This window comes from Theobroma cacao, chromosome 1 (genome assembly GCF_053813885.1).
Source record: "Theobroma cacao isolate CCN51 chromosome 1, ASM5381388v1, whole genome shotgun sequence".
Lineage (NCBI taxonomy): Eukaryota > Viridiplantae > Streptophyta > Magnoliopsida > Malvales > Malvaceae > Theobroma > Theobroma cacao.
In genome coordinates, this window is record NC_142639.1 from 8,189,961 (window position 1) to 8,205,778 (window position 15,818).

At 33.9% G+C, this 15,818-nt stretch overlaps 2 protein-coding genes across 2 annotated transcripts; one reads left to right on the forward strand and one right to left on the reverse strand.

The window, feature by feature from the left end:
- The first annotated feature begins 832 nt into the window (after positions 1-832).
- Positions 833-8,024, forward strand: LOC18611959 (protein ROLLING AND ERECT LEAF 2-like). Its single transcript, XM_007048481.3, has 4 exons — positions 833-2,117; positions 4,110-4,291; positions 5,873-6,096; positions 7,169-8,024. The coding sequence occupies exons 1-4, from the start codon at positions 833-835 to the stop codon at positions 7,950-7,952; spliced, it is 2,475 nt and encodes an 824-aa protein (XP_007048543.3). The 3' UTR covers positions 7,953-8,024.
- A 957-nt stretch (positions 8,025-8,981) lies between these two features.
- On the reverse strand, positions 8,982-9,949 carry LOC18611960 (protein DOG1-like 4). The gene has a single exon (XM_007048482.3). The coding sequence runs from the start codon at positions 9,855-9,857 to the stop codon at positions 9,087-9,089; it is 771 nt and encodes a 256-aa protein (XP_007048544.3). The 5' UTR covers positions 9,858-9,949; the 3' UTR covers positions 8,982-9,086.
- Positions 9,950-15,818: the final 5,869 nt, after the last annotated feature.

Genomic DNA, 15,818 nt, shown 5'->3' on the forward strand with positions numbered 1-15,818 from the left:
TGATAGGTAGTGAAAAACTTATACTTATATATTTAATGTGAGATCTATGACAAAAAATATATAAATGCCACTAATAATATAAAAAGAAAATAAGAATTATTTTTTATAAAAATGATTAAGTTACATTAAAAAAAGGAAATAAAAGTTGATATTTTATTAAATAAATAAATGAATTTCACAAAATTTCGGTTGGACCCTTTAAAATACCTAATTGGAATTTCAATAATTTTGATAATTTTAATTTTTATTTTAAACTTTTCCTCGCAAGTAAAATCCTTAGGGGATTTGAATATTATTTCCCTCCTATAATGCGCGCGTCACGTCACAAAATATAAAGTATAAATGAAATTGAACTCGAAAAACGGTCATCTTTCCTCTGATCCGAATTCCAGAAGCAGTTTTACTCTCTTACTTCCGTCTTCAGACTTCAAAGCTCAGATCACAAACATGGTAAAAGAAGATGAATCAGAACCTCAAAGGCCTTCTCTTCTCAGTTTCAGTCTGTTTTTCATGCATGGATGGTCCTTCTTCAACGAATTTAACGGCCAGACTTCCGTGAGTGTTTATTTTTATTTTTATTTTCAATTTTTGTGTTTATCTCTTTACTTTCCGAATATAACTGATTTGAATCTTTTATCATAAATTGCGTATCTGTGACAACCCCGATTACCTCGCTTGCATTTATTTATTTATTTTGTCATTCCGCTATGTGGGTTTCTCATGAATAATAAAGTTACATTTAAATTTCGGGACGAGAATAAAATTAGGGTTTTCTTGGGTTTTTATTGGATATTAGTGTGTCTTTGGTTGTTCGTTTGGTGATATATCTAATATGGGTATGGGTATTAGTACATCAAAGATGGATAGTTCACCATTGCTGAGGCTTTGTCGAGAGAGAAAGGAATTGATTGGAGCTGCGGCTGATTGCCGCTATCAGTTAGCCGCAGCCCACATTGTGTACCTTCAATCTCTTTTAGATGTAGGCAATGCACTTAACCACTTTGTGGAGGAAGAAATGCTGGTTTTAAGTGATTGCTCTTTTGAGTCCTCAGAGGAGAATAACTCTGACGCCGAGCTGATCTCCTTGACCGATAATACTCATGATCACTCTGAGGCATCAGGTTGTTCTCCCCTTAATTTGAGGACGTCACCTTCAGCAACGTTCCCTGCCATTCATGAGCAGTCAGGAAAGTTGGATGTGTTTTCTTCCCGCTTTCAATATGGTCACGGGGAATCTTTTGGCACATCTACTAGTGTTTCACCTAGTTATGTTAGGTATGATCAGTCTAACAATCAAGTTCATTCACAGCCAGGTGATGTTAGTTTTTCTCATTATGGTTGTAAGGTGATTGCTGGTGCTGCAATTGAGGCTTCTATGAATAATAATGTTAGCTACCCTCAAGATGAAAATTGGGTAGCTTCTGGTTCTCCGGTGCTGGAATCTCCTCAAAGCTTCCCTCAGTTTGAAAATGAGGTAGAGCAAGCTGATCCTTACCATGAAAGGACAAAGAGTGTCACTCCTGCTCCATCAACTTCTCCTATAAATAACATTGTTGATTGGTATTACTTAAACCCATTTAAGATAATTGATGATATAAATTACTATTCTCAGAATTATTGTTTTAGTGAATTTAATAGTGATCAGGACTTTAGAGAAGTGAGAGAGAGAGAGGGAATTCCCGATTTGGAAGATGAAACTGTGCCAAATTCGGTCGACGTATCCAGGGGCGAGGAATCAGCAGAGGCTATAAGGGAAAGTTCAGGCACTGGCACTTCACAAGCTCCAATATCTCAAGAAAAAGAAAAGAGTGATCCAATCACCATTCAAGAAGATGTACGCTATAGACTAGATACCTTGGCAGTAAATATTACCGAAGATAAGAATATAACTAGGGATGGGCTGCGTATGCAGAGTGAAGATACAGTCACCCAGGATGGTGAATCTTTAGAATCTTCAAGCTTGACGACATTAGATGACTGTGTCTCAAAGAATATCACTGAAATAGTAAAGGAAATTGGAGATATATTCGAGACTGTTTTTAATTATGGGAAGGAAGTTGCAGTATTTTTCGAGGCAGGCAAACTCCCTTATCAGCCTATGGGTGCCAAACTTAAGGGTAGGGTTCTGTTATGTTGTCTTCATATTCATTCTGTTAAATATTTTAGGCTAAGTTATTTTCCTTCTAATTGCTCTGCCTGACTATTTTCCGAATTGAAGGTAAGGCAAGAGTTCTGTTAAAGTTCACTCTTTGCATCGCTGCTGACTTTCTGTTGCTGACTGTTGTATGCTTCATTTCCTGCAAATCATTTCCCCTACTCTAGGTGAAATACCCCAGTGGAGAGTAGGGGTCATTCAGTTGCTCATTTCTTTCATTGATCCTAAGATGCTTTACTATGTCCTAGGCTGTGCCTTTTTTCCCTCTGATCTTTGGCCATCATGCTGACAAAGCACATAATAGAAGCTTGCAAAGCAGGCAGATTTTGAGTACCCTCTAACTGAAGCAGATCAACCTTTGTGTTTTATCATAAATTAGCTGAACATCTCAGGTTTTGTGTGCAGAAGTAAAAGCTAAGAACTTATATGGCTTAAAGAAGATTGATTTCAAAGAAATTTCAGTTTACCTTTTAATTTATTAAGGTAATATATTTCTCTTTGGTCATTGATTTTACAGGATTTTCATTTTTTAGTTCCAAAAGGAATTTATGAAGTATGATTTACTTAACTAAAACTCAGTAACTAAGAAGGATTTCTGCATGTGGATTGCTGTGGGTGAATCCAATGCTAGATGCATCATAATATTTTTTTTTATGGAAATTGTTTGTTTTTATAATGTAGCTTTAACTTCAGCAGTTCTGAATTTTAATATTCCTAAGAACTTTCATGATAGTGGGATGTAAAAAGATCTGTGAAGTGGTTTATCAGGATTTTGGAATGTAATTGTTACAGGTTTCCTATTATGGTACCTAATGTATCTTCCACTTTTATTGTAAATAATTGCAACAGAGTTTGCATCTTTTATTTTATTCTATTGTTTAAATTCATGGCATAGTTGCTTCCCAAGAAATAAATGATAACATGATTTTTAATTTCTTGTCCTGAAATTTATTTATACTTTATGAGAAACTGAAAACCTTAAATGTCAATTCTTGTGGCTACATTACTCAATTTCTTGGTCCTTTGGCCATCGATAATTTACTCTACATTTGCCTGTGCTTTTGAAGCTTGACTGTATCAGATTTCTCGCTTGCTGGTCCCTAGCCCAAGGAATATTTACCTTTCAGATCACTGGCTTTGGATGTGGGTTGACCCAAACATTAGACCTGACATCTAAAAAACTTTATAGCGATAAAATATTAGTATTAGGTTTTGAAAAGGTTTTAAAGTGTGTGATGGACATTCTAAATATTATATATACTTATTCTTTCATTAATGAGGAAAATGCCAACATTTTGGGGTTAACTCCTAGACTGCTGTTGAGGAAATTGTACTCTCTCAACCTAGGATCATGAACCTTTCAAAAAGAACATAGAATATATTCACTTATCATAACAGAACCTGGAGCTAAAATTCAAATATTATATTAGCTAATAACAATTAAAAATGCCAAAGTGTGCTTTCTAAATCAGATTTCAAATACTTTCCTTGCGGCAGAGATGTTATCAGTACAATGTAAAAGGCTTCTGTGTATGATGAACCAGATAATAAGTTATTTTAGGCATGATTAGTTTTTATGCTATCTTTGCTTGAATGTTTGTGAATGCTGTCGATATACAAATAATAGTTATTCAAGTAACTCAGGCTTGGCCTAGTAGTTGTCAACTCTCACTAAGAGGGTTGAGGTCTAAGTTTTGAATCCCATCTCCTGCTTAGACTTCTTCAAATGTACCAAAACAAAAAGATAAAAGTATTCAAATGACATGGTTATGTGGGTAGACCACATAGATGGGTATGAATTATGTTGTTGTTTTTCTTTTGGTTTTTTTTTTGGTAGAAAATAAATCCTCTTTTCTCTTTTTTTTTGTGAAAAAGTAAATCAAATGAACTTTTGCTATTACTTTTTCCTATTTTAAAGGAAAATAATATCTGCCATTAAATTTGCTATCTCCAGAAGTTGCCTCAAGGATCTTTGGTTTTACTTCATTGCAATTAAGCCAATTGGCTCCTAGAACAATGATGATGGACAAAGCTATAAATGGTGATGTTGAGGATATAAGCAGAAAGTTTGGTGACCTCTCCTCCACTTTGGAGCAGCTGTTTGCATGGGAAAAGAAACTGTATGCTGAAGTTCTGGTAAGCAATCATTTAGACTATAGCTATCTGCATGTTAAAAGAAAATAAGCTGGGGAAGGGAGACCACAACATAATTAGCCTATAAATACATGTACACTTTGAACATACATTGTGCTTTATTATACTTTGACTTAAAAAATAGGAAGTTGGCTTCTAATTTTAAATGTTTGATACAATTAGCAGTGTAACCAGCATGATAGTCACCGATGACGTCTCTTCTGGATGTTGCAAATTCATTTGGATCTACCTCCATACAAAGCACTAAGATTGATCATGTCAATCATTGCTAAAGTTTCACATTTTCAGTTGTGAAATCTGTCACCTAAGCTCAATATAATGCTTATATCATGCTATTTTTTCCTTCAAATTGTCTCATAGTCACTGTTATTAAAAACTGGTTGGGGGAGCACTGACATGTAAAGTTTGCTCAGAGGTGCATTTAGTTGAAAGGAGTTAATTACATCAGAAACTCTGTTTCTATCCTAGGAATAGGTCTTAGTTATTTGAAATTGGCTCTTGTTTTTTACACTTGTTGATTTGTTATTTTCTTTGGTTTCCATGTTATTACCATTTATCTTATTTTGCCATGTAAAGTTTGCCCCACTATCAGTTGGATGCTAAGTTCAACTGTAGTGCACTGAGTTTCTGCTTTTATTCTTGGTGTTCTTCAAGGTCTTTCTTCTTGAAAAGGTAGATGCATATGCTTTTTTCCATAGCTAGTACAGTTATTAGAATAAAAAGAACAAAGTGGTTTCACAATGATAACATGACTCCATTAAGCTTCATGTCTGATGATATTCTAGCTTTATGGGGGATAAAATTGATAGTGATGCTGGTAGATAATGTTTCCCATGTTTATTTTAGGGACTTTTGATTGGAATCCAGCATCATTGAGTACCAGAGAGCTGGAAGAATTGTAGGAAGTAGGCAAATAATTGAACAAAGAGGAAAACAATTGTAAAATAGTGTGAAATCTAAAGAAATCATCTGTGATTTCCATTGCTCCTGTTGTGGTGAAGTTCCTATTTTTACCCTGGTACTCCTTTTTTGTTCTTCTCTCTTTTGAGGAGAGGGTGTTATGAATATTTTTGAATTCCTGGGTTCCTGAATATCATTTTGGCATATTCATGGCTTTGGTAGGAATAAAGATATAGGTTGGCAAGTGTTACCAAGTTTGATCTTTGGAATTTTCATAAATAATGTAAGATCATAATGAAACATTCACCAAATGCATATTATTGTGCAATCACAAGTGTATTTTTTTTTTTTGGGGTTTTCCTCTCTCTTTTCCTTTTCTTTTTGGGTAGCAAGCATTGGTGTAACAACTGTTTATGTATTTCATGGACATTGATATTCTAAGTTGGAAGTGTACAAATGGAATGGAGAAGTATAATAATGCTGTAAGCAGTATACTATTTATGAATTCCAAGGAACTGACAATTATTTTGATCATATTAAATGCATCTTGTGTACTGACACAGATGCTTCGTTTGACTTGTTTGGAATAATGTTTTGCATGAAACTATCTTTTCCGTTCATTTCCTGATGCTTCTCTTTGCTTTTGACTCTGCACAATGTCAGGGGGAAGAAAAGCTCCGCGTTATATATGATAAGAAGTACAATCAGCAAAAGGTTCTTGATGATAAAGGTGCTGAGTACAGTAAGATTGACGACATTCATGTTTCACTTAGAAGGTTGCTTTCAAAAATTAATGTTGCTGTCACAGCAGTTGATGTGATCTCGAGACGAATACACAGGTTAAGAGATGAGGATTTGCTTGCACAACTGAAAGAATTGATTGAAGGGTATGAGATAGTCAATCACTTTACCTTTCTCTTTCCCTCTTATCCTGTATTTTTACCATATTTTTTTTTTTTTGAAAGGTTATTTATTATTTATTAATGAATAAGTGTGAACTATTTCTTCATGCATTCAATTTGTTTTCTTTCTTTTGCTTGAAGACTAGTACAATACCTCGAATACTTGTGTGTTGATGTGCTTCATCCTGCTCGGTATGTTGATGTGGAGAATTTAATGAATTAGAATTCATGACTTGCTTATTTTAAATATTTCAAGAGGAGCTTCACTCTATTTTTCTTTTTGCTCAATAATACATTCTGAAGGATGGTGTGAACCCTAGTGGTATATATGGTAATAGTTTATTGATTTTTTCTTTCATAAGAGGTGGAGAGGGGTAAGAGTTAGGTGGTTAGATGCTCCTATTAACAATGAATTTTAATTAATGGTTTCTTTTTATTTTTTTGGCCAATGAGTACTAGTGTATTCCCAATCAATGTTCATGAGTTTACACTTTAAAGATAAGCATTGTAGCCAATGACACAATTTTAAGTTACTCCTGTCAGTTGATGTGTGGTTTGAACCAAAAAATCAATTGCTATATTTTAAGATAGAAAATGTATCCATCATGAAACATTTTGGGGGTACACTTGCAGATGTTGATGAGATTGATTTTGTATCCTTCATTGGTTCTCATTCGTAGAGGACCTGTATGCCAAAGGACTGAAAGAAGTGTAACGTTTGTTTTTCTCTAAAGAAGGAAAAGAGACATTCTTTTAAAGAAGCATCAAGAGAATCAAGTTGATTAGGAATATAGGTAGAGTTGTGTTCAACTAACTGAACATGGCATGAAAGAGGGGCTGGCAGTAATTACTAAAAACTGCACCTGAGCAATAGGGTTTTATATTCAAATTTCCTTGTAATTCCTTGCGAGCTTGTAATATTACAGTGGCTCACCTTAACTCCAAAAAGGAGGTTCTAAGTTCATAACTCTACCTTTGCTGCCGCCTTGTGCTTTTTATGTCCTTTTTTCCTGTTAACCATTCTAATGTGCCATAATAATATTCCATTTTTTTTCAGGTTGTTGAGAATGTGGGACTTCATGGTAAAATGCCATCGAAAGCAGTTCCAAACTATCATAGGGACAAAAGCATATGTTCATATGGCAAATGCTGACAGTCGAAAAAGTTCAAACATGAAGGCTACTCAGAGACTGGAAAAGGAGATGTTAAACTGGGGTTCAAGCTTTAGAGATTATGTTAGTACTCAGAAAGCCTTTGTGAAATTCTTAAATGAGTGGCTTTTGAGGTGCATCTTCCAAGAACCAGAAGCAACTCCTGATGGAATACCCACCTTTTCTCCTAGCAGCATTAGAGCTCCACCCGTTTTCATCATCTGTAGTGATTGGTACTATGCAATTGAGAAAGTTTCAGACAATGGAGTATACGAAGCCATTCATAGTTTTGCCTCGAGCTTGCACCAGTTGTGGGAGAAGCAAAATGAAGAACAACATGAAAGACAGAAAGCTATGCACCTTTCAAAGGATTTTGAGAAACTGCTTAGAATTATTCATGAAGAGAGTGGTTTGCAGTGGCATCAAGATGCATTGCTAAACCATTTGGCTGCTTCAGAGTTCCCTGCAGAGAGTGTGGCACAGGCTGGTGGACTAGATATTGACTTGGTCTCCATGAATAAGAGATTGGAAGAACAAAAAGCTAGGCATGAAGAAGTTGTTAGACAGCTGAATGATGCTGCTTCAAGCTGCTTACAGGATGGCCTGGTTCCCATTTTTGAGGCTTTGGAGAAATTTTGTTGGGAAAACTTGAAAGCTTACGAGCAAATCAGATTTCTGAACAGACAATAAAGCAGGAAGGATACAGTCTAATGAATGTCAAGTTGTCCATATGAGAAAGAAAACTTTTACCCAGTAATAAAACTACAATCAATCCTTAATTGGTACAATGATGAAAAAAGTACAAAATTCAAAATTTTGAAGTTTTTATCCAAAATATGGAAAAAAAATTCAACGTTAATGAGGTTTTTTTTAATCCCATAAAAAAGTGTTTTTTTTTAAAATTAATTTTTTATTTAAAATCATTTTTTAATCCCATAAAAAAGTTTTTTTTAAATCAATTTTTTACTTAGAAATCAATTTTAATGTGTTACTTGTGTAACATTTAACTGTGATTAAACAAGTTAACTGTTATTTCAACATAAAAGATCTTTAATTGTTAATTTTTAATATAATACTTTAAAACTTCTTGAATTATTTAAATGAATTTTAAATTTTAAAATTTTTTATTGTGTTTAATTAAATTTTTTATTTTTATTTATTTTTTATATTGTATAGTGTTGACATGACATTTTAATTTGTTGTTATAAAAAATTATATTATAAAATTTAAAAAATTTAAAAAATTAAAATTTTAAAACATAATTATAAGTTTTATAGTGAAAAAAAAAATGAAAACAATTATACATTAATTAAAAATAAAAAATAAATTAAACAAAACACGAAATAAGATAGACAATTGCGAAAAAAAATATAATTCTCCTTGTAATATTATGAAATATTGAAAAGTAAAAATGAAAATATATTTTATGAATGATTAAAGAATAAAGTTTTCTTAAAAAAAAAGAAGAAGAATAAAGTAAGAATATAAGAAAATCTCATTAAATATGGATTACTACATATTAGGAAATTTTAAATATGTTTTGATGTGTAGTTTAGTAAGTATTGGAATGTGAAAAGGGGAGGAAGATTCATCAGATTTCAGATGATGATCATTAGTCGATAAATATTACATAAACCCAAAGAAATTGAGTAAAGTAATGATACTTTCGATTCAGAAATACTAGACTCTGATATTTCGATATTTCAAGAAGAAGCTAACTCTGATTCGTTTTGGCCAATTTGCCAGCGAATTGGATGCTAGTGGCTTTGGGCACCGGCGCTATGGCTACGACGATGATGCTTATCATCTCTCTGCTTGCCCCATTCATGAATCCTTAGGTGCAGCAGCTATCAGGAAATGGACAGCCTGGATTGGAGTCAATATGTCAATGACAGCTTTCAGCGTTCTCAGCCTGAGATCATCAGCCCTTTGCAACATCTCCTTCAATCCTTCCTCCTTGCACTCCATCGCTGACTCTCCTTCTCCACTCCCACACCTTCCCCATCCCCGTTCCTCATCATTTCCAGATACCAAATGGTTCAACTCAAGCATGGACGAGTCCGCCACCGTCTCTTGATGCTTTGCCATCTTCTCGGTCACCTCTTTCTCCTCCTTGATAGTCTTTGCCTGCAACTCATCGATCCTTGAGAGCTGGCATGGTGAGAGATCACCCAAATCTCCCCTTCCCATCCCGCGAATGAGCTCGTTGAGTTGGTCTTCCAGTTGCAGCCCTGATTTGAAGTAGAGCAAGTGAAAAGCCATGATGGGTCGCCACCCGCCAATCCAAAGAAAAGCATCCTCGAACGTGCTGGTCCAAGAAGGTGATAACATGGCCAACACATCTTCCTTACCCCACCTGGCCTTGGCCTTGTAATAATGCTCATAATGCTCCAACACTCTTTTGATGAGGGAGCGCAGGCTGTCGTCATCCGCAGTGCTGTGGTGTTGTTGGGATGCAGCAATGAGCTCTTGGAGATGTTGGTTTTGCTGTACAAGCCAGCATTCAAAGAAGTTTTGGAATGTTTCACGCTCGGGAGCAGGACTTCGAACGGCTGAAGCCATGCAGTTGGCAGTAGCGCTTGGAAGTACCGACATGGTTGCAGTCAATGTGTTTCCGATCCAGCAGGGCTCCAAGCCACTAGTGAAACTTATCTCTCTCTATATATGTAAGAAATGAGAGGTCCAAAACTGGTCAGGTCTAAAAGATTGTGCTCTGGTCCAATTCAATGCACCCAAAGGTGATGTTAAAGCATAGAGGCTTTGATTAAGGAAAAAGAAAGTGGATAGCAGTTTTGGCTTTCGTCATGAATTTGTTGGGAGATTTCTTAGAAAGGAAGCTCCTGAGAATGTTGTCGGTCTGTATGTAGCTTTGCCAGTCAGGTTGGGAGTTCGGTCTGCGGTGAGACAGCAATCCTGCATGTGCCTTCACGTACATATCTGACTTTAAACTGCCTTAAACAGACAAAAACAAGAAACAAGTTGCTTGCAACTTGCAAATTTGGTTCCTCTGGCACCTCCATATGCTCCATACTTACTATTTTTTACAACTCTTTTTTTAATTAATGTCATTCAATTACAGAATTCCTTCAATAGGAAAAATAACCCATAAAAAGCATAACCATTTCAGAAAAGTGAAATAATGTTGTTTTTTTTTTCCTGCAAAAAATAATGCACGTAACATGTGTGTTTATTTGATTTTTGATCGAGATTTATGTCATGCGAATGTTTACATGGCGATAAATTGAAGAATTCTATTAAATTTTAATCATAATTGATGATAAAATAGATGGATTCGAAGTATTTTCGTTACAAGAAATTTGGGTTTCTTCAATGAAATCTTTTTCATCGGTAATATTATACCATTGTTAATGGATTAGGGATTGTTACACATAATAAATTTCATCGACTTCAACACTAGTATCAAACCAAATTTCAATCAAATTTTTCATATGTTCCAAAAATGAGAAAAAAAGAATAAATAAAAGAAGAGTATATATTTTTACACTTGTTATCTGAATATATAATATAATTTTTTGAGATTGAAACAATGGGATGACTAAATTTATATTTGCTTATATTTAAAATGAAATATTGTAAACATTTTCCAAATTTTAAAAGAATTAATTCAAGTATGAATCTCTGAGAATGTGCCAAAAAAATGAAGGTTGTTGGGTTTTTCCTTAACGGCTGCGCATGTGCCATCGACCATATGGTACCCGGAATACTATAAGATTACAGCTTTTTAATAATTTATATTAGTAAGAGAATGGATGTACTTAGTTTAATTAACATTTATATGCATACGACCGCTTCTACTTTAGTATGCCAAAAACAGTCACGTTCTTTGTATTAATATTACAAATCCGACAAATGCAAAAATAGGAAAATATACATTAATATTCTTTTTCATCTTTTCACATTTAGCGCACACCAAATCTCACATTTATGAACGACAAATCTTACGTAAATGAATGATACTTAAGGATAATATTAAAAAATAATATACAAAATTATCTTATGTAAATGAATGATTATTAAAGATAATATTTAAAATTAATATACAAAAAGATACGGAGGTAACCAAACTCTTGGCCTGAAGCCTTCGATGCTTACTACTACCTACTGATTTTACATTTGTAATTTTGTAACTGTTCTTTCCTCTCTCTCTCTTTTTTTTTTTTTTTTTCGTCTTGTGAAATACATTTCATTAACCAAGAAAATGTCCAAACATCCATGTTCGTCACTAGAAGTGAGCAAAATCACTTTGAATCGAAAAAACCGATTGAATTGAAGACAGTTGTTTTTTTTTTTTTGTTCAATTAAAATGATTTTCAAGGTGTTTAATTTTGTAGGTTCGATCATTTTGGTCAATTTCGTTCAATTTTTCGATAATTAAATTTTGCAACGAACAGCCAAATTTGAATTAGTAAAAATTTAAATTATTATATATATAACTTTTTTTAAAATTTTTTACATTATTCAATGAATATATATTAAATTAAAAAAATTGTTCAATTTACTTGAACATATTTATATATAATATCTTAAAATTTGATAAAATATTATAAGAAGTTTATTTTAATTTTATTTTTGCAATAAAGCAAACTAATCGAAACAGTTCAATTTTCAATTAATTCAATTAAGTAATCAATTCTATTTTACATAAAATTGGACCATGAAGATTGGAAATGCTCGACTTGCCCAACAAAGCTTGAAATTGCTCTCAACTAAGTGTCTTGGTGAATACGTCTACCAGATGATAATGAGATAAAATCAATCAGGGTAATACAATTTTGAGTAAAATACTCTCACTCTCCTAAATTTTAATTATAATTTCAGGCAAGTCCATTAGTTTTCGAAATGGATTGTTGACTCAAAAAGTGTAAACATCGTTAATAAAAAATATGAAAACATTAAAATGCTTTTTCTTCTTTCTCTCATTTTTTTTCCTCTCAAATAATGTGGCCGGTTGATGGCTAACCGATCACCCCACGACAGGTGCTTCCCTAATTTTTTTCTTTCTTGATTTTTTGGTAAAAAATGTAATAATAATTTTTTAAATTAATAAAAGATAAAATTTTTCTTTCAATATTATCACGTTATCAAACAAACGAAAACACTAACAGTTGATTAATGACATGACTTATGTGTCTAGCGGAAGATAATTATTTGAGACGGGATGCTCATTTCGAAAACTAATGGACTCATATGGAATTTTGATAAAAGTTAGGAAAGTCTAGGTATTTTATCCTAAAATTTTTAAGATATCCAAAAAGGAGTAAAATGCCTTGTATGGGCACATTTTTGAGATATCAAAGAATTTGTACAGCGGCATCAAAGTGTGGTTGTTTTGGCTTGTGCATAACTTGATGCAAGATGTGAACTGCATGATTAATATCTAGACGCGTGATCATAAGATAAAGTAATCTACCAATGAGATGCCTATACTATCCGAAATCATCACAAAATTGTCTTAAATCAAGATCAAGTTTATGCTATTGATACATGAGTGAGGAAGCTGGTTTGCAAACTGTGATACCACACTCTGCTAAAATATCAAGAAGATATTTGCATTGATTTAATGTGATGCCAGTTGAATGATGTGTTACCTCAATTCCCAAAAAACATTTGAGTTCACCAAGATCCTTAATAAGAAAATTGATATCCAAATATTGTCTTAGCCAAGAAATCTTAACTATTACAGAAAGCTTGATGAAGCCCATAAAAAGACTTCTTATTTGGCAAAGTTTTGAGGAATCTTCATGTAGACTTCCTCTTCAAGATTGATATGCAAAAAGGAGTTGTTGACATATAATTGATGGAGTTCCCAATTACACATTGAAACAATAACAAGAAGGCACTGCACTGTAACCAATTTGGCCATTAGAGTGGGTCTCTCGTACGAGGCCTTCAAGCGTGCAGATCTTTTAGTTGAAACCCTCTATTGCGTGGCTCATGGGTTCGGGGCCTTGATGTGTGCGGTATTCCCGTGCGAGGCTATTAGGGGGGCGCCGGTTGTGTGCATGGCCTACTAAAGTACAAGTTGAGTGTGCTTGACCCATTGGTGCTAGGTTTTCTTGCGCATGGGCTTGGCGCACCGAGTTGACGTGCCAAACTTGCTGATTCGTGTTGTGCTGTAGGGCCCATCTGTGTGCGCCTTGCAGTTGCAACTCAGTTTTGCAAGTATGTGGGGTATTTGAAAACCCCCAATTGATGGTGGCCCAATGCTGGTTGTTGATGGGCCTCAAAGTGATATCGCCTTAGGGTTAATTTGAGCCTCAACACATAGGTGTGCTTATGGTCTGATCCCTCATCGACTTGGGCTGGTCACGGATTCACGAACCTCAATATTCTACCTTACTTGATTCAAGCAACGCCCTCGTTGCCTCATGGTTTCTCTCCAGCACAAATCTTTTTCAAGGTCTTCACTAGTTTCATGGGTTCGTTTGAAACAACTCCTTGTTGGCTATTTCGAGAACACTACTAACTCTGGATGCATCCATTGTACCAATGCAATGGATTGCTTCAATTCATACAATTAGGGTGTAATTTCTTGAGTAAATTACTCCTCTAAATTAAGTCATATTTCGATTACAGCATCTGCATAGGCAACACTTGTTTGTAACTTTTTAAAAATTGAATTGATGAGTCATAATTTTACCACGATGTTGCATTGGATCCAAGATTAGAAATCTTCCAAATTGTCATCGAGTTTTGTTATTGATCCATCTATAAACCCTTGGATCCAAGATTAGAAATCTCCAAACTTGACATCGAATTTTGCTATCAATCCATCCATGAACCCTTGAATGCAAGATTACAAATCTCCAGAATTGACATCGGGTTTTGCTATCGATCCATCCTTGAATCTTGCCTTGCTCTTGGATTGGAGCATAGTTAAGAAATTACACGTCCAAGTGAAATAATTATCTCTCATTCACTTAAAGATTGTGCAACAAAGATCAAGCTTGGATGATCAGACGGATGTAAGTAGAACAGGGTTTTGGTATCAATTGCAATATTTTGCGTATTCACAACTGGCACCAAACCTTCTTGAATAGCAAATGGCTATTCTTGAACTTATATCACGTATGATAGACATACAAATCGAAATTTAATCCCTTTTTTTTGAAAAAAAAAAAAACACCGAATCATTCCATTTGGAATGTATATCAAACCTGACCTTAGTTGCTCACCCAACTGCAAATCCAAAATTATGACTAATGTAGATTTACTAAATTCGAATTAGAGCCACATACTTTACCTCAATTGCTCCTTGAAGCATAAACTCATTTATATCTTAAATGTATACGAATAACCAACTTGTCAGAATATATTGCATGCATAGTAAGACGTATCAAATTATACGAAACACAATATAAGAGTGGCTATCCCTGGAAATTATCAGAATCATCATCCAATGGTCAATCGATAGTATAACAAATCATGTGCGACGCCAAAGCAGCTGACAAATCATGTGTTGTGCTGAAGCTGTCAACAAATCACTTGCGAAATCGAAACAGCCGACGGAGAACAAATCACGTACGGTGCCGAAGCAACCGACAGAAAAAAAATCATAAGGAAAAGACATCACTCTACCACAACCAGATCATTGTCATGGCTGGAAAGAAAAGAACCAGGTTAGGAACTTGCTCTAATATCATGAAAAATAAAATGTCTCAAAAGAATGGAATCAAGAAGACCTTGTTTAGTTTAACAATGAAGCCTAAAAGGATTATTTATAAAAATAACTCATCCTAAACCTACTTGTGACGCAAGTAAAGTAAATAAGAAAATAAGAAAATAAGAAAATATTCTAATCTTAAATTTTCTTAGAGTGCAAGTAAAGTAAAAAGACAATAAAAAAAGATTATGTAAAGAAAGGAAAATCTATAACATAAGTAAAAGGAAGCCCCAACCGGGCTTCCACACTTGGCCATGTTTGTGGCTTCTTCTATTGATATGTGGTTAATTTAAAATAATTGATTTAAAAAGAATATTGAGATGGTTTTTGTGAGGCCGATTGCATTAGGAGTGTCAACAGGAGATTTTTTCTCTTTAACTTCAGAAGAAGTTTTTCCCACATTGAGTGATGGTGTTTTGGTTCACAGGAAATTGAAGCTAACGGTGTTTCCATGTATTAAGAAATATATATTTCTTACAAAATATAATATAAAAATAAAATTTTTTGGTGGATATTTGTAGATTTCATCCAAGTTTGACGTGAAACGAATTTTTAATTTTTAATAAGACATGATAGGAATTAGAGGGTGGATTAATTTTAAATAATTTTAAAGGCATGAGATAAAAAGGGTATTAATTAAAATTGAATATCATCTAGAAAATTTCATCATTAAAACTAAAAAAAATTTAATAAGCATAATTAATATTCATTTTATTTTGACTTTTAAAAAATATTCATTTTATTTTAATAATTTATTGTATCAATTATGTAGCTTATCAATAATTACTTTTAAAATATTATATTTTCTCAATATGAATTTGATTTCACTATTAGAATCATGTAATTACCCAAATATGATTATATCAACATTA